The sequence below is a fragment of the Lepidochelys kempii genome, chromosome 10 (assembly GCF_965140285.1).
Source record: "Lepidochelys kempii isolate rLepKem1 chromosome 10, rLepKem1.hap1, whole genome shotgun sequence".
In the NCBI taxonomy this organism is placed as follows: domain Eukaryota; kingdom Metazoa; phylum Chordata; order Testudines; family Cheloniidae; genus Lepidochelys; species Lepidochelys kempii.
Window position 1 is genome coordinate 30,311,016 of NC_136389.1, and position 19,671 is coordinate 30,330,686.

At 47.4% G+C, this 19,671-nt stretch overlaps 1 protein-coding gene across 2 annotated transcripts in view; it reads left to right on the forward strand.

The window, feature by feature from the left end:
• The first annotated feature begins 876 nt into the window (after nt 1–876).
• Nucleotides 877–19,671, forward strand: part of PPL (periplakin) — a 56,111-nt gene continuing 37,316 nt past the window's right edge. The window contains exon 1 of one of the 2 annotated variants that reach the window (XM_073362560.2): nt 877–1,114. In XM_073362560.2, coding sequence (XP_073218661.1) covers nt 1,053–1,114 — 62 coding nt within the window. In that variant the 5' untranslated portion in view covers nt 877–1,052. The remainder of the gene's footprint in view (nt 1,115–19,671) is intronic. The other variant, XM_073362561.2, reaches the window with a different exon arrangement.

A 19,671-nucleotide genomic window follows, 5' to 3' on the forward strand; every position in this document is an offset into this window, starting at 1 on the left:
GCAAGTGGAGAATCAGGATCAGTAGGCCAAATCCTGCACTGACTCGCCCTCAGGACATAACCAGTGTTGGATTCAGCCCTGATTAGGTCTACACAATCCTGTAGTCATTTGTTTAATCTCACATGTCAGCAAAATCCAGACAGAACAGTTGCTCCCAATTGCTTAATTATACACACTCTCCATTTTGTGGAAGCAAGACTCCGTTATCAATTTCCTCCATTTTTCTGTTGAAAACAACTTGTCATTTTGATGTTTCCTTAGATGTTATTTTTTAAAGGTTTTAAAAAACTCAGAGTCAGCATGAAGTGTTCAGTTTTGGGTTGAGTGAAACATTTCACTCAACCTACAACTTGCTAAGAACGGCCAGACTGGGTCAGAACAAAGGGCCCTCTAGCCCAGCATCCTGTCTTCTGATAGTGGCCAATGCCAGGTGCCCCAGAGGGAACAAAAAGGTAATCATCAAGGGAGCCATTCCCTGCTGCCCATTCCCAGCTCCTGGCAAACAAAGGATATTTTCCCAATTTTTCAGAATTGCCAGGAAACTGAAAAATAATCAGTTACACAGCTCTCATCTCCACTTGGTTTGCGAGGCACATTCTGGGGGCTTGATCTATAGTCATTCCCTGCCTCTGTTAACAACAGGATGGCAACAGACTGGAATGCTAATTCCTGCTAGTGGCTATAGTAAGCCCTGACCTTCAGCCATACACGCACAGATTTATATCGCTCATCATCACTTTTAGTAACCTCTTTTCTGCTCCAGGCAAAAGCAGACTGGGGAAATGCATGTAGCTCCGCCTGTGTCAGTGACATGTGTGGTAGGTAAGCACCACCTTCTCTGGGAGAGCCCTACCCAGTTTAGTGGGAGAACTCACACCCCTGGAGTAGTGACAGAGCAGGACTGGAGGCAGCTGCAAGTTTCCCTGTTCCTTCCTTCCCAAGAAGTGCACTGTACCTGCAGGATCTAGCAGCAATCTCCTTTAGCCAGCTGGGGAAGGAGCTGGCAGCCAGCATTTTGCACTGAGGCAGCTGCTAGCACCAGGGAAATCACGATGAACTCTCTCTTCAGGAAAAGAAACAAAGGGAAATACAGCCCCACGGTACAGAAGAAGAGGTGAGTACTCTGTGTCCCTTCATACTAGGCTATTGGCATTGCCAGCCACTGCAGCCTGTAGAATTCAGGCTCTCCCTGAGCTGGGAAGATGCAGATTATAAAGTGGAAAGGTAACAATTAGCAATTCCTACGTGTTCCTTGGAGAGAGTAGACCCAAGCAGATCTGTAGCCAGGCTTCAGAGCAAGAGCCTGGCGAGCAGGTGCTTGCAGGGCATCTGAGAGGTGCAAAGACCACAGCTGCACAGCAGAGAGAGCATTACTTTGCATGCAGCTTTTCTGGGGTTGCCCAGTGTGAGGACAGTAGAACTGGCGCTGCTGTTTCCTTTGGCTTCCCTGCTTTTCAAAATTGTGCTTGTTGGGGTTGTCGGCACATTCCAGAATTTAATCTCTCCAGGGCGTCTCCCCTTCCTCCCCACAATGCTGCCATGCACCTTATTTACGTCTCCTTGAAAGGGCCAATTCCAAGGCAGAAGAACATGTCTCGATGTGTCCAGGTTGTAACAAATCAACCCACGCTGATATGATAAACAAGAATTAATGTATTCTGTGCACAGGGAACCGGTGCCAAAAGGAGACGCCCCCTGGGCGCTATGCCAGCTCTGGCCAGCAGGCAAGGGAAATCTAGAGGCCGGGAGATTAGAACGCTGCACAGTGCTACTGGGGCAAGTGCTGCAAATGTTCGGTGGCCCCCCATGGGGAAGTTTAAAGGGCCCAATCCTGCGTGGGGCTGACTGCCCTCAAACACCCATTGATTTTAATAGGAGCTGAAGGTGGTCTGCACTTCACAGGATCAGGCTCTAATCCCTTGGCAGAGAGTCTGGCTAGAAGCACCCATTAGCAATGAACTGTGTCTGTTAGTATGTACTGGAACCCTGTGGTAAACAGGCCCGTGGATGGATTATCCAGTCTCTACAGGGGCAGGCAAATGTACCCTTGGAGAGCAAAGCTCTGTCTAGGGTAGAGAGTCAACCTGTTGCTGACACCCATCGTCAGCCATCCAGCTAGTGGTGGAAACAGTTTATCCATGAGAATAGACAGCACAAAGTACCTGCCACCCCATTACAGAGCAGCTTGCTTGGATTGTATCTGAGGCTCTTTCCTCCATGAGGTCTTGTTAGCTAATCTATCCCCCTCTCAGTCATTCTTGTCACTTACTCAGCCTTTGTGCCATGATCCCCAGCAGTTACAGAGTTCGTCCCATCCTCTGTGATGATCAGGCCCACTGCTGTGGGGCAAGCCTCTTTGGGAATGTTTTGGGGGGCAACAAGTAAATTACATCTGCCAGGACCCAACCCCGCCTCCACTCTATTATTCCACTCCTTCCCCAGCTAGGATCCCCACCACCTTCTAATATTCCCGATGTAGGATCCCTGCCTCCCTCCACTCCTCAATCAGCTCTACCCTCTGCTCCCAGCTCCAGGACCTTTTCCCCCAGCATCCCCCTCTTTGCTAATAATGATCTCTCTCTTTTCTCCATACACCCTCCCTCTAATCTGGAGCTCCTCCAGGAGGTCAGAGAAACCTCTCTCATCTCCCTCACCTCCTGCATCCCTGGGCACATTCAGAATTTCCATGCTAGTGGAGGATGACATTCCTGATCACTCCTCACCCACCCCCAGGGAAAACTGAAAAAGAAACTGGACCGATTTCTCTGCAAAATTGACTGGAAACTCTTTTGTTGTGTTGCTGTTCGGAAAAGTGACTGTTCTTGGAATTGTTAAAGGTTCCCCTGACACTCTCCTTTGATAGAACCCTGGTGAGATCCAACAAGCATGTCATCTGTGTGGGTTGGTTTCTTTTTTAAAGGATCAGTTATGGAGAGACATCTAGGGTGGAGACTTGGAATGGCCCTCTGTGTTTGTGTTATACTCAGTCTCCTTCATTAACTCAAACACACCCACTTCAAAATGAATGGGAAGGAACCAGCTGAAAAACACATGCTTGGCAGCTTGAGTTACACCATGCTCCCACAGGCCTGGCATGCCACAAGGCCACAGCTAGCCAGGTACTAAGTTATATTATCCAGATGAAAAAGGAATCAAGACAGAGCCAAGCAAGAGAATGGGGTGCTAGGGGTTAACATTTCCAAAGGGCCATTTGGGGGGAGTTTACACCAGCAAAAATGAATTGCAGGTGCAAATCACAGTACTTGCATCTCTACTTATCCTGATTTGCCCCCATGGGCAGGTAATTAGAGGTGGAAAGAACCAGATTTGCACCCATAGCTGAACTGGGGGTAGAGAAATGTGTGTGGAAATTGCACTCAGAAAGGAAACCATTATTTTGATAAGAGGTCCTAAAGTGACAGACAGCAGCAGAGATATTAGCTATTGAAGGGGAAGTGATGCAGCTTTGGAACTGCAAATTAAATACAACCTCTCTCTGGTGATTTTATTTTTTCTGGATATATTATGCAACCTCAGAGGGGAAGATACTGCTCATGTGTTGTATTGAGTACACCAAGAGCGAGCTTTTGGACAGCAGGGCTAGGCAGAGTGGATCTATAAGGGAGAAGACGACCTGCCTGAGTGGAAGGGACAGGAGATGGACTTAACTGGAGAGGCAGTCCTTCAGAATCCATGGACTTTGAGGCCAATTTCGCCTGCATAATGGCTTCAGGATTTTTCCCCATTTTTTATATCTCGGATTATAAACAAGCAATTGTGCTAAAGCTGTAGAAGGCTGAAGGGGAACGGGGTTAAATATAGTTCCACTGTTCCTCCATGCACAATGGAAACGATGCTAAAATTCCCAAGAGCCAAGGCTAGGCCGCTCTGAAGGCTGAATGATTCATTGTAGCAAGGAGAAGGAAACCTGGACTCTCTCCAGCCTCCAAACACAATCTGAGTTTGCAAATTAGAACTAGGGATGGATGGTTTACAGAAGGTTCGGAATTTACAATTGATTCAGCAAAGCAGAGAAGTTTGACTCTTGTGCGGCAGCTTCTCCAAACTAGCCAGACCCCTTGGGTAGGCAAATCTGGCCTGGAAGTCAACAGAGGATAAAGTTGTCTTCTGAGAATCAGTGTTTTTGGTACTCCTAATCAGCCAGGAAGTTGGGGAGAAATAGGCTGTCTTGCTGTATTTTGAGGCTTCCAATATGCTGAGCTAGATCAAAGCAATAAAGTGAAGAGCTGGGAAAATGATTTTTGGGAGAGGGTGGAAGCTAAATTAAACTTTTTCAAACTTTTGAAAATGCAGTTCAAGTTGTAGGGGAAGATTCTGATCCGTTCTTATTTTATCCCTGGTTACGTTACACCCCCGTCTCCTGGCTTTCCTTCCCGGCTCACCATTACCCACTCACACTACCTGTCAGCAGGTAGTGTGCTTTGTGCCCAAGTTTACATTTTGATTGTTGAGCTACTTTCCCAGGCTTGCAGCTTGGATCTAACTGCTACCCACGGAACTCACCCAGCTCACTTGCTCACTGCTGCCTCACACAGACAGATCTTCCTTCCGTAAAGGAAAAGTAAGGGTTCAATCTCTCTTCATGAGCGAGTTGCAGAGACTACGAAATCCAGAAATGTTTCCCATGAACGACAAGAAAAGCACTGACCCAGTTAGCACCAATACTGGCCGTTAAAGACAGTATCAATAGCTAGCTATTATCCCACTGCAAGGCCAGTGGGATTGGGTGGGGAATGACAGGGTTTAAGAGGCTCAGGTTTGAACCTAAATCACCCTCTCTTCAGATGGGATGTAATGCAGGGACTCTGGTTTAACTTGAACAGGCACCCCCTTGGTAAAAGTCTCTAGTTGAACTTCATTCCAGGCAGTGCTGCAAAAAGGAAAGCCAACAGGTGCAATCCAATCCAGAGGAGCTCCTAGGTCACGCCAGCCCTCTCTGCCCTGTGGTCAGCAGCCCTTACCTTATTCTCATAGGAGAGTAGCACTCTTTTCCTCTAAAGTGTTACACTTAAATAGGCTCAGCTGCACAGTTAACTGCCTGCTGGGAGTGCCTCCATGAGCCATCTCTGAACCCTGCCTGGGAATTAACCTCCACCAGCACCGGCTCCTTTTGGCTTGCACTTCCCCCTGGGAACACTAGTGGGGCAGCAGGACTTTGCAGGGGAGCCAAAAATACCTATGCATGTTTGGGGTCAGCTTCCGTGGTCTCTCTCACTGTCAAACAGCATCTCCTCCCAAACTGGGCTTTAAAGACACACACACACACACTTACTTAGCATTCAGGCAATCCAGAACAAGACAGCCCTCTACACCCATCACGAACGTTACCAGGCACTGAAAACAGAGACATTTGACCCTGCAAACGTGGCCCCTTGAGTTAGGGTGACCAGATGTCCCAATTTTATAGGGACAGTCCAGATTTTTGGGTCTTCTTCTTATATAGACTCCTATTACCCCCACGCCCCGTCCTGATTTTTCACATTTGCTCTCTGGTCACCCTACCTTGAGTATTAGGTGTAGGTGTATATAGGGCCTGGTCCTGAGAGCTGCCTCCTGTGCTGAGCATCCTCACCTCTGCTGGAGGTCAATGGGAGAGGAGGGCCTGGACCCAGGAAGCAGGATGCTGGATCTCCTGCTGGGAATACTATGGCCAGACACACGCAGCAGAGGGAAGGCTGGGCGAGGCTAAACAGCCCTGGCTCTGTGGATGAGGTGCAGGCATATCATGGCAACTCGCAGGGTTTTAGCACCAGTCTCATGCTGTGGGGGATTTTTTCCCCCTAAGACCCGCAGCTCTTGGAGTCAAGTGATGACACAGGAATCGCAGCTTTGATATAATAGTTACTACTGGTATTACAGAAGGGCTTAGGAGTCCTTGTCGGGGCCCAGGGCCCCACTGTAAGTGTCTAGCTTTCATGGGTGTAGAGGAAGACTTGAACCATGGTCTGGAGGCTCAGAAGCCAAATAAAAGGTAGGTCTTGGCTTAGGAAGATCCAGCTGAACTGGGCAGAAGTGCACCGAATGACTAAAGAAGAAACCAGTCTGCCCGCTATACTAAGGAAACATGTTGCTGTTTTTGGAAAGGATCTGGGAAGTATGAAGGGAATCACTGTGACATTGAACATTAAACCTGACAGTCAACCAAAATATCTGAAAGCCAGAACTGTGCCATATGTCATCAGGTCAAAGGCTGAAGCAGACTGGTCACAAATGGAATCCTAGTACCAGTTATCCATAGCCCATGGGCAATTCCTATCATTCCAATAGTGAAGAAAGATGGCTCCCTCCGGATTTGAGGTGATTTTAAAGTCACTGTCAACCCAGAGTTGTGTGCAGAGCAATACCCGCTTCCCCGCATCGATGACCTCTTCGCAGGCCTGGCTGGGGGACAAAAGTTCAGTAAGATTGATCTGAGTCAAGTGTATTTACAGATGCACATTGATGAAAAGTCCCAAGAGCTGTTTACTATTGTGACGCATAAGGGGCTTTATTGATACTGTCATCTTACCCTTTGGAATAACGTCTGCTCCTGCCCTGTTCCAGAGGGCTATGGATCAGATCTTGTGTGGCTTGCCAGGAGTCCAGTGCTATCTGGATGACATCCTGGTCACTGGCAGGAATGAGGAGGATCACCTAAAGAATTTAGAGGTTACCCTTCAAAGACTGGAAGAGTATAGTCCACGAGTCCGCAAAGACAAGTGTGAATTCTTCCAGCCCTCTCTTGAATATTTGGGACACATCATTGATACTACAGGTCTTCGTAAGGCCCCTGCAAGGCTATTGTGGAGGCTCCCCCTCCTCGAAATGTTAGTCAGCTTTGCTCGTTTCTAGGACTATTAAACTATTGTGGAAAGTTCATCTCACAGTTAGCCACACTGCTAAAACCACTTCATGAACTCTTTGGGCAGAACAAGGCCTGGAAGTGGACTGAAGCCTGTGATTTTGCATTTAACAAAGCTAAGGATGCATTGCTAAATTCTGAAGTTCTGATGCACTTTGATCCAGCGTTACTCCTACAGTTGGCCTGCGATACCTCCCCAGTGGAGTGGGAGCGGTCGTGTCACACATTATGCCTTCGGGAGAAGAGAGACCTATTGCTTTTGCTTCACGCACTCTAAGCAAAGCAGAAACTAACTATGCCCAAATCGAACATGAGGCATTGGGAATCATTTTCAGAATTTGGAAGTTTCATCAGTACCTGTTCGGACAGAAGTTTACTCTTCTCACAGACCATCGACCTCTGACTTCAATTTTTGGACCTCACACAGGCATTCCCCCATTAGCTGCTAGTCGTATGCAACATTGGGCGTTGTAGCTTTCCATGCACACATATGAAATGAAATATCGGATATCCACTCTGCATAGCAATGCGGATGGTCTCTCAAGGCTGCCTTTGCCAGTCAAATGTCAAGATATTGCCCAAAAGGAAATTTTACTTTGAACAGGTAGAGAATACATCCATCACTGCTACTCGGGTAAAGGCGGCAACTCGAGTTGACCTCGTATTGTCCCAAGTTATGGACCTGGTGATGCATGGAACATCTCGACGAACCTCTCCAGTCTCACCCGACCTTGTTACCTACATGTCCAGGAGGACGGAGTTATCGATCCAATCTGGTTGTTTGTTGTGGGGGAAACGTGTCATTATCCCACCACCACTGAGATCACAGATGTTAGAACAGCTACGTTCTGGTCACTGTGGAATAGTCCGCATGAAGGAAATTGCACAAAGCTATTTTTGGTGGCCTGGATTGGACAGTGCTATTAAAGAGAAGGCAAGAGCTTGTATGTCATGTCAAGGTGTGAGGAACGCACCCCAGTGGGCACCCCTACACCCATGGGACTGTTTCAAACAGGGCCTGTTTCCGACACAGTTCGGACTGCAGAGGATCTCACCTGGCAGCGACATGTAGATCAGCTGCTGCCAGGTCAGACCAGTCCTCAGGACACATCTTCAGTTGAGTTGCCTGACTTCACCACTTCTGGCGAGACACCGAATCAAGAGTCACCTGTTCCTGACTTTCCCCCTCCATTACTGCTGGTGGCAGAGATACCCCCCTGCCTGGAATGAGCTGATACCACATCCTCATGCATTCGCCTACGAACCCTGAGCCCATTGTCAGGCCTGCGCCCAAGACACTTTTGGGAGCAACACCACCAGAAGTCCGCCGTAATCCACCTAGAGACAGAAGGCCTCCTCAATGGCTGGATCTTTAGCCAGGGCAAACCCATGGTTATGGGGCAAAATAATCCCCGGGGTTTAGCTGGGAACGGAGGCAGTCTACCCTCCTTCTCTAGTTTAGTGTTTTGTTTTATTTAGGGGCTGTTCTTATTCAAGGGGGAGGAATATGTTGTGTATTTGGTTGTCATGGTAATAGAACCTTGTTGTTGCTATGGCAACCGAGTCAGATTATTAGGGCATAGTCCAGCCAGTTTTGGCTCATTTTTGGTTTGTTCAGTGTGTGGCAATAAATGGCTGCTTTTAAGGGGTACAGCACTCTATGTCTCCAGTGGTTTCTTCCTAAAGCTGTTGCCCCCAAGGATATAAAAGAAGCGGTTTGGGCTAATGGTTCATTGTTCCACACATCTCTCTGCACAGCACTTTGCCTGCAGGGTCGGCAGTCGTGCTCCATTCCTAATACATGTTGCAGATAAGGTCCGTATAAACGAGGTCTGATTTAGGCCGCCTGTGTGCAATGCTGATGTGATGTGTACACATGAACCATTTGTTGTTCAAAGCAGAGTTTCTCATGGTAAAAAAATGAAGGGAAACCAGAATTGGGCTGGTTACGCTCACTAGGCTAAACCCTGCTCTGCTGCCTGGGTGCAGCCCTATTGAAATCAGTGGCATTGCTTACATGCACGTAACAGAGGACAGACTATAGAGTCCAATCCATTATTCACTGACGTTATTAGAAAGACTCCCATTGACTACACTGGTCATTGGATCAAACGTTTTGCCCACTGGATCTTATCTTTATGAAAGGGCCTGTGTACTGTGTTGGCACACTGGCCTGCAAGGAGAGACCCCTGAATTACACACCACCATCCCCCTTCCACCTCCTTTGCCCTGCACAGCTGAGGCACTATCCTTTGCCCTCTATTTTTGAATTTAATTCATTTTACTCTGTGCCATGGTTGGTGTGCTGAGACACATATCTGCACGGGACAAGTTGTTGTGGGGGGAGTTGGAAGTTTTGACAAAGAGGGTAGGGAACAGTTGGAGTTTCAGAACTCAGGAAAGCAAGGAATTCACATTGGATTTTGACCCCTGGGAGGAAGTTGAGGCTTTTGGCATTAGGGAGGGTGGAGGTGATGGGGGAGTTTGAATTTCTCATTCCCCTCCCTGGCAAATCTTGAGAGCAGCTAGCTGCCTGCTGCATCCTATCCCAATACTTGCCACTCAGTGCAACAGTAATGTACTTTAGCTTGATGAGCCTGCTGAACAATACTGACATTTAAACAGTCACCATTAGGTTTCAGACAACTCCCTCACTCAGAACTATTGTTTTGGGCAGTCTACAGACTCAGGTAGATGCCAGTGCATTGCTTTACTCATGGAAGGTTACCTTCCCACCCAGAAAGGGTGGACACTATTTTGATTAAATGAAACCTTAGATTCTGTAGATCAATTACCCAAGCTGAGAAACCAAGAGAATTATATGTCCACACAATCACTTCAGGCACAGGGCCCTGTCTGTGCAGCATTCTGGAGAACTGGCTCTGAGCAGGTGCTAGACTTTCAAGTGTGTCTACTTGCCTAGAGGAGTGCTCCAGTCATTAGCCTGGAATGTGGACCAAACACTGTTTTAGTACATATAGATAACAACTGACAAACACCATCTGCCGTAATTAATCCTCAGAATGCTTCCAAGGTGGGGAAATATCATCATCCTCATGACAGAGAGGGGGAAACCAAGGGAAGACAGGTTGAGTGACTTGCTCAAGAACACAATGGAAGTCACTATGAGAACAAAAAAACAGCATCTAGGAGTTTCTGACTCCCAGGCCTGTGTTAGGCTCTGGGCCCAACTCCCACTAACCATTCAGTTACCCTGGTGTAAGTGTGGAGTAAAACTCTTCTGAGCCCAGTGGAACTACTCTGCCTTTACAGTGGTGGAAATAAGATCAGAACCGAGCCCCATCCCTCTCTTTTAGGCTGCAGGGGTTGGAGTGTTAAATAATAGCACATTCTCTAGCACTAGAGCAACCTTCATTTCAATGACACCACCACCTACCTCTTATATAGGGTTTTTCATCAGTGGATCTCAAAGCACTTTAGAAAAGGAGATAGGTATCATTAGCCCCATTTTACATATAGGGAAACTGAGGCACAGAGCGGCGAGGTGACTTGCTCTAGGTCACCCAGCAGGCCAATTGCAGACGTAGGAATAGAACCTCCATTCCAGTCCAATGTACTAGGCACAAGGCCACTGGGTTAGGCTTCTATGCATGACTAATACAAGTAAGAAACAGCTAAACACAATTTCAAAAAGAAGCCAGTACCCATCTGAGCATTTCCTGCGGATAACAACTAGCCAGACGAGTGATCCACTGGCAACGTAGCACCTTCTGGAGTGCTAACCTCCGTCTTGGCTGATGCCGGGGAGTTCTACACTTTTTACTGCTTGAGTTCAAGAGCCAGATTGTGTAGCTGGGGTGGGAAGAGAGGCTCAGAGTGGCACACACACGTTACATTTAGATTCTGCTCTCACTTACACTAGTGCAACTCCTTGGCCTTGAGTGCCTGCCCATAGAAGACAACAGAAAAGATCCCAGGAGGCCCTTAGTCCTTCCAATTGACAGAAAAGATCTCGCTCATGGATGTCAAATACTCCCCACTTCATTTTCAACACAATTCAATTCCTTTGACTTAACCCTTTAGAGCCTGACCAGAGAACTAAAGGTGACCGTGCACCACATTTGTTTTGTAAATGTGTGAACAGCCTCCTTGGACTGGGTAAACATCTTCTCTTGCTGAAGAATTCTGCACCCACTGAGGGGGATGGAGCCTTCACATGAAGGGCAAAGATCGTGACAGTTCATGAAGTCAGGATCGAGATAAGCTGTCAGCACTACAGATCTTGAGCTCAAGTCTGCACCAACCGACATCCTGTACAAATCCCATTGAAATCAAGGGTCTCTCTCACGCCTGTGTAAGTCAAGAGTAATTCCAATGAAATCAGCAGTGTTACACCAGCATCAAACTGGTACAAGTGAGAGGAGAGTCTGGCCGTGGACTCCAGTGGGGCTTGTGGGGGGCATAAGTCTGTGCAGAATTTAGCCCACTGTACAGAGAAGATTTTATCTGATACAGTGAAGCCTAATCAGAAACAACATCTGTCAGGCCAGATGGGTTAAATTTGTGGATGTGGGCTGAACCTGATGCATTGATTTCAGTGAGGTTATGCCAGAGAATTCGACCCTGGATGTCTTCGTAGTGAAATCCTTTTGCTCAGATAATAAAACCATGCAGAGCTGTAGCAACCCCCCAGGTACTGAGTCACCAGAAAAGGGCTGATTCTGCTCTCACTCTCTGCTCTCATGTTTATGCCAGGAGAATTCCATTGACTAGTTCCACTGATAGTGACTCCCGATTTACCCCAATGTGAGAAGAGAATAAGACCTGATGATATCAGACAAGTGAAGTCAATAGCCCACTGTGTACTGGCTAATAATGATTTGAAGCTGCAGCTTCTACAGTGCGGAGGACCCCAAGGAGTTGTAAGTGGTGTAGTGTGAACAGCACACATCAGACTACATGCCCCATAATATCAGGGGCTTCAGCATGAAAGTGGAAATGGTATTGCAGAAGAGGAAGCTAAGGGATAGCCGGCTAAGAAGAGAGTTGCTTAAACGAATGGGTGTCGGGAACCATAATGAAGAAACTCAAGTGCAAAGGGTGCTATTGGTATTGAACAGATGAGCATTACAGTAACACGGAGCCTTATGGTGCTAGTCCTGGCCATGGCCACAATGGCATGGCTCAAGTTTCAGCATTGACCTGTTCCAAAAGGGCACCAATACTCCATTTGAAGTTACTGAAAGTGTGGCTAGTTCTGCCTGCCTCCCCAACCTGCAAGGAAGAAGGTCCAGGGCTGTGGAGGCAGCTGCATGATGGGAATCTGTCACAAAACAAGAAAGACCCCCTGTCACCAGGTCCGCATGTCAAACCTTATCTGATCTACGTTGCTATCGCTCAGGAGGAGTCACTCCCTTGGCTTTGACGTGCTAATGGGGCAGCGCAATGGAAAGAGCAGGAGCAGCATCAAGTCCAGGGAAGCCACGATTATCTAACCTCCATTTGGTGAGCACAAGATGAACCGGACACCCTGGCTCAGTGCAGTGTGTCCATTCACAGGTGCTGAAAAACTCCACTCTCACAGCAAGACATTTAGCAGCATGCCTGTCTATGGCTAGCGGAAACCCACACTGACCCCGTGTGTCCAAACACCTGACCATTCCTGGTGCGTCATTCCTTCCACTCCTTGGCCGTCATCTCCTTGTCCTTTCCCGCAGGCTCCTAGCTACCTTACTCCATAAACACAACAATAATTATCTATGCATTGGACACCAGCTTCACACCCACATGCAGGAGTTTGCTATCGCTTTAGTCCCAGTCATCCACGGGCACGTCCCTCCCAAGGAAGAGGCTGCAGTGCTCTGCTAGCTCTTACCTGTTGTATTTTACTTTGTTAACTTTTAGATAGGAACAAGAAAAAGATTTGGTCCATTACATCCCTTGGAAATATTCCTCCCCTCCCCACCTCATACAAAAGTGGGGCAAGTAAATACCTAAGTGGACTTCCCTTGCCAAACCCTCCCCTCCTGTATTATATCCGCAGTGAGACCCAGAGAGGAGAGATGGTCTTGTGATTAAGACACTGGGCTAGGACTCCAACTTTGCACCAGGCTAGTTGATGTTGGGCAAGTTACTCGATTCCTCAGGGCCTTGCTTTCCTGTCTGTAAAATAGGAACAATAGTACTTCCGTTGTCTGTCTTGTTTATTCAGATAGATAGCTCTTTTGGGCAGGGACTGACTCTTCTTATGCACAGCACCCATATAGCCCAAGGTCCCTTGGCCAGGGCCTCGAAGGGTACATCTATATAGTGAGCAATGACAAGTCTCTGCAGCTGGGTTGACAGCTTTGGGCTTGCAAGGCTCACTCCGCAGTGCTAAAAGGAGCTGCGTAGAGACTGCGGCTCAGCCTGGAGCTCGGCTCTGAAGTCTGAGAGGTGGGGGGCCTCAGTGCTAGATTTTAATCTCACCAAAGAGGTTTGTTTTTTTCCTTCCAGGTACTTTAATGGATTACATAACAATGAACAAGATTGAGTTTAGAACTGGATCACCTGGCCCTTTCTCTTCTTGTCTCCTCCTAGCTCAAAATGCTTGCACCTCTTAATGGCCAGCATTCTCTTGGACCTGCATTTGGGCTCCACACACTCAAGCCTCAGCACGATCTTCTTTGTGGTCTTGGCCTTACATGCATAGGAGTTGATGGGATCATAGCGTGGATAGAAACCAAATAAAAAGGCCTTGTAGTAAATGCTCCTATTCTGTGTTTCCTGTAGCTAAATACAGAGCCCATAGTATAATTCCACTGAAGTCAACAGAGAGACGGTCTCTTATGCTTGAGCTAAATTTGACCTGTACACTCTCAGTGGAACTTGCGCTCTTTCACACAGCTTCAGCCTGCGTGATGAAAAGTAGCCGTGTGCTGAGATATCTGTCATGTACATCGTTCTTAAGGCTAGTCATTTTCCCATGGCTAAAACGTCCCCTGGTTTTGTAAGCCATCTGTCAAGGGAGGGATTTTTCCCCACTGGGCAGCAGTAGTAATCCTAGCCACTAATAATAACAACAAGAGAAGATGGAGTAACACAGGAGTGGTTGTCAACACCCGTCAAAGCTAACACAGGATAATACAGGGCCATTTAAAACTGAATTGCAGTGTCTTCCCACCAAAATCCAGAACCTTTTGATTTTTGGACAAATCCCCTATATAGTCTGATCCAATTCCCAGTGGGAGTCTTTCTATGGATTAGAGCAACCTGCAGCAGCCTGCTCTGATTTCGGTTGGATTGCATTCAGTTGTAGCCCAGAGCTGACATGTGGTCAAAAGCGACCTGTGGGACATCCATGTGAACTTTCCACTATGAGATTTTGAGCAATGAGGAAGCAAAGGGAAACTCAAGAAGAAAATGAAAGCCCCTGAAGGGATTTCCCAGCACCCATCATCAGGTGTGAAGCCAGAGTGCAGGATCATATCAGAGTGTGAACATGTGCACATTCCAGAAATACCTGACCTCTGGACTTCAGGCATTTTATCAGTCAAATGACAACACTTTGGTTCAAAATCCTGTGCGATTATACAAAGGAACTAACAGTAGACAGAATTCTTATCAGTTTAGGAGGCAGGCTGAAACTGCTTCATAGACATGCAAAATATTAAGGATTTATTTGATGCAAGTGAGCATGTTGCAGATTCAGGCCCTGATCCTGCACATACATAATCTTTTGCATGGGAGCAGTCCTGTTAATTTCAAAAGCGCTAGAATCCTTTTGACAAACATGGTGCCCTCTCAAAGTGACAGCCAAGTTATTGGGTGGTAAGGAGATAAAATTAGGAGAAATTCCAATGACCTTTCATGTTGCCAAATGGCAGTAAATGGCACATGAGGTTTAAATCTCGAACTAGGCTGGAAGGCTTGGGGGGCTGGTAATGAGATAAGGAGATTTTCTCAGTTCTAATCCAGCCAAGATGCTAGGGATTCAAAATGGTTACCCTACAAGGAGTGGCCGCCTTGTGAAAGGCATCCAATTCATGTCATAAGAACCACAACTTTGTTTGGCATTAGTTCACCTACCTGTTGCCAGTCTTAAGAGAAAAGCCAAAAGCCGAATGAACCGTGAAAACTGAACTTCCCTTTCACCTTAAAGCGATCCCTGCCGAACAGGGCTGGGGTGCACTGGTGCGGCCATGGGGGTTAACTTCTTGTTGCTGCTGTCCAGGGTGAATAGAAGACTTCAGTCTCCAGAACTGAGGAGCAAGATGGCCAAGGAAGGAGAGGGGTTCTGTACAACTATGGGGTCCATCCACTTTCAGTCCCTTGCCAGCTCACAGAGCTGTCCCTTGGGCAGGGCGAATCGGGGAGACCATGCTTTGGGGGGCCCCATGAGCAGGAGTGATTGGCCAGCGCGGTCAGTCCTGGAAGAGACGAATCCGTTACTTCTGCCCCAGGCCCCGCACCCACCGAGGGATGGCCCTGTATCTGGGCAGAATTCCTCCAGGCAGCGTCTGCCAACTCCTGGGACCCCTTCTCAGAAGAGCCAGCCTCCACTTTCTCAAAGGCCATTTTCCAATGAAAAAAGGAACATTTTTCAAACAGCTCTAAAGGATCCTAATCTCATTAATCCGAAAGACCTACCTGTAGGAACATGATGATTGCCGGGCTGGATCAGACCAGCAGGCCACATAGTCCGGTCTGTCTCCAACACTGGTGGCCAGATGCTTCTGAGGAAAATACACAAATAACCTGCCATCAGCAATTTAACAATCTGCCCATAGGACAAGGTTCTTCCTAGCCCCCTCAATAAGTTGCCTTCTGCTGTGGAGCAGATGGGCTTAATATCTGTTCCAAACTTTATTTCCAGATCATTTGTATTGTAGTGCTGGATGTTCACCCTGGTTACATTTCTATCCCCCAGCTCCCTCACTCGCCTATATCCTTATGCATCTAGAGTGATTTTATGTCCCCCCGTGCCATTCCATTCAGACAGTCAAACCTCCACTTAGGGCTCATCCACAAATTTTCCATCAAAACTCTTTTTACTCCCAGTGGAAAATTGGATCTTTATTAAATGAACATTTTCATGGACAGCATACACTTTCCTTAAAATTATTCAACTTTTGGCAGAAAATGGAAAAGCCAAAATTTTTTTTTAGTTTTCATCCAAAACTAAATGTTCAGTTTTCAACAAAAACAGAAGGTTCTTTGTTTTTGTCCAATTTTTCCATGGAGTGAACAAACTTTTTCCAATCAGCTCTAGTTTCACTAAACATTTCCTTACATCTTTTGGAATCTCTAATGAATACTTTACTCAAGTATAGCATATCTAAACTCATCTGGCAGATCACTCCTCCAAGTGGGAGAACCATCTTACTGATGAAGTGTGGAAAGAATATAGGGTAAAGAAGACTGACTTCTCAGGTTCTGTCTTACAACAACAACAATGATGTGTATCCCAGTGCTGCACCAATCATGTGCTTGTATACATCCATGATGCAGGAACGAGCAATCAGTCCACATCTTCTGTTCTGATTCTCTAAAGATAGATAGCTGACTCATGATGAGCAAACAAGATACAGAGATAAGTCTTCACCTCCTTACAAATCATTCTGTTGTCATGTTTTATTCCTAAGTAAGACTAAGCTATCTGAGAAACAGGTCTAGTGTAAATTATAAACCTAACACTTCTTTACAAACATTTACTTACCTGGGTAGGTTTGTTGATTAAGAGGTTTAGAAATAAGATGAAATTCTTTACACACTAGGCCAAAGGTCAGATCTAAAGTTTAATTAAAATTCAGGTGATTTTCCCCATTCGTTGTCCTGTAACATGTTCTGTTGCAAGTTTGGGGCAGGAAGATTTTAGGGTCAGGGGGTCAACCATAAAACGCACCTTAAAAACAGTGGAAGGTTTTTGTTAGATTTCCCTGGGCCAGATCCTCAACTGGTATAAATCAGAGCATCTCCACTGAAGCTAAGGAGCTGGTCCCTAGTTTAAATTGCAGTTTGCAAATACCCATTGTATTGCTAAGGTGCTTGCTTGAAGGAAGCAGAGAACGGAGTGGCAAATTGCTGCCAACAACACATGGAAACATGTTCTCACCTGCTCTAAACACCAGCTTCACAAAATCTTTCCGGACTTGCCCTCTGCTAGTTACTTCTAACAAAACATCTGTAAGGCTAATAAAAAGTTTACAAATTACCATACAAATTGTCCTCTCATTACACTGACTTCAGTGGCCATCTGCAAGGACAATTTGCCCTCAGGTTGATTCAGCTCCTCCCCAAAGGTCAGTTTCTGTCCCTTGTATCTCAGCTCCTTAATCAAAACTCGTGTATCCTCCTTGGAAGGTCTCGTCTCATTGGCTTGTATTGTAGCTTTCCTGCCCATTATACAGCAGCAGTGTGTGCGTGTATGTTGTCGAGGCACGGCAGTCTCTTTCTGATCCAGACGAGGGATGGATTCCAGACTCAATGAACATAACTTTGCCATTCCCTGCATAGAGAGGTCCTTATTCAGGGCCAGATTGTGCCCTCAAGGCCACATGGGAAGGCATCCCTCTGTGCCGAGATCTCCCCTCTTCCATGTGAATGGGGAAAATGGCATTCACATGCCATTTTCCGAATGGCATCGCAGCACCATGCCTCCCCAAGACCCCAAAAAGGCTTTCTAGGAGAGGGGTCAGGACTGGGCAGGCTGGGAGTAGGGAATGGGCAGCCCTGCCTTAGAGAAGATGGCCATGGGGGAAGGAGAGGCATGTTGGCCCCTCTATTAGCCCCATGGAGACTGTATTCCCTGACCCACGGAGTTCCCTCCGAAGTGGGGACCCCATTAAGATAGAGTCCCAGAGACAGGAACCGTCAAGTGGTAGCCATGGGAACTCTATTGGAGCCATGCTGACAGAAAATGGGGGGGTCAATGCCAGGGGCACAGAGCGAGTGAGGTGGCACATATTGGAGGATCAATACAATTTTGAGATGGGCCCTGCAGATCATTCCGATGGGGCGGCAAACCCTGCCCCGAACGGCTCAGTCAGGGACCTGAGCCCTCTCCTGTGGGTTTTGCTGCAGGAGGCAGCTCTCTGGCACTCAACCCTCATAGACAAACTCCCATGGAAGCCAAGAGCTGAGTAACAACCCAGCAAGGGGCACCGTGCTTGGCCCATGATGGACGCACTGTTCCATCAGACAAAGGGGAGGCTGTTCTCTAATCGGACTGTACATCTCAGCTGTGGAGAGGGTTTAGTTTCACTGTTCAAACTCACTCTTTCAAGTAGGCAGCGCGGAGGAGCCCGGCAAAGTATCTCCAGCCTAAGCCCTCTGTGGCTGCAGCTTCAGAAAACCAGATCAGTGCATCCCTTCTCTGAATTGTTTAGAACAGTCTAACACCAAGCCAAAAGAGCCATGATCTTCTCCTTTACCAAGGGTCCAGCAAATAAACCAACAGCCTCTTCTCCACCTCCCAAAGAGGGGCCCAGAGCCCCCACGGGAAGCAATCCAGCCACCAACTTAATAAAAAAAAATACAAGCCAAGCAAGCAAAGCATGGCACAGTCCCATTGTCGAGGATGATTGCGTGCCACATCTGCTTTTCATTAGCATTGCGTCCCTTTGTTGTTCCAGTCGTAGTTATGAAACAAGCCTGAGCATTTCCAGCAGAGAGCAGGCCAGCACCAAGAATTGCTGCAGTTCCCAAAGGCTCTGCGGTCAGAGAGGACTCCTGAGGGCTGCTCTTTGGGAAGCATGGAAAGGTTCCCCCTGCAGGTTTCCTGACATGGCCAAGCCAGAGCATCATCGGGAGGCTGGTGAATGGTCTATGACGCAAGCCAGAAAGCTTCACTGGCCACCAAGCCTCTCAGACGATCAGGCCGATTCTGCTCAGCATTGTTGCATCACAGGTCTCGCCGGTGGCTTGGAGAGACTAAGGAGCTGTGCCCAAGATGGCAGTAGCTGACAGCACTCTTCTTGCCGGGGGGCAGGCCTCCGCACTGCCAGGGGAAAGCATGCAAAGGAGTGGCAGCTACCACAGCCTCGGAAAGTTTGCAGGGCATGCTCACCGCCACCCCATGTCACTAGCAAGATGCTTGGCAGGCAGGACAGCAATGACTCCCCTAATCCACATGACCACGCGCCTTCTATTTTATGGCAGCGATTCTCAACTGCCATAAGCCTTGTGCTTTCACTTATGCCTGGCCAGAGAGGGTATGAAATCCAGCCACTCCGCAGTGTAGCATCTTATGTCCATTTTGTAAATTATGATTCAAGGGGCAGTGGAGAATCATGCTCAAGGGGCTCAAATGCCAGGAACCTGCCTGTGCAAGTGAAAAGGGCTGTGTATACCTTCTCTGTCTCACCTTGTGTGCCATGCAGGGGCCCACAGGGCCAGATCCTAAACTAGTGCAAATCAGTGTAATTCAATGCGGCTATGCTGAGCTATACCGGCTGAGGATCTGGCTTGTCCTGTTTGGAGTTGTATTAATACACGTGCTCACCTCCTGTTGCAGGATCTTAGCAGGCCCAGCCAGCCAATAACTCGCTATTTCCCACATCACTGCAAAGGGATTTTCAGCCCCTTTCCCAGGCTGAATGAACTGAATGAACAGAGCATTGGGAATTGGTCCTGCTTTGAGCAGGGGGTTGGACTAGATGACCTTCTGGGGTCCCTTCCAACCCTGAGATTCTATGATTCTATGATTCTATGCTCACAGGGCAAGGGGTCATACAGTGGAATTGACTGTAAAGGGAGATGGAGGAGACATTGCTTTAAACCTCTTAGACTCATAACTGGGACTAGTTAGAAAATATAGACATCCGACAGGCAAGATGGTGCAACATACCATTCGACCAAACCACCATGCA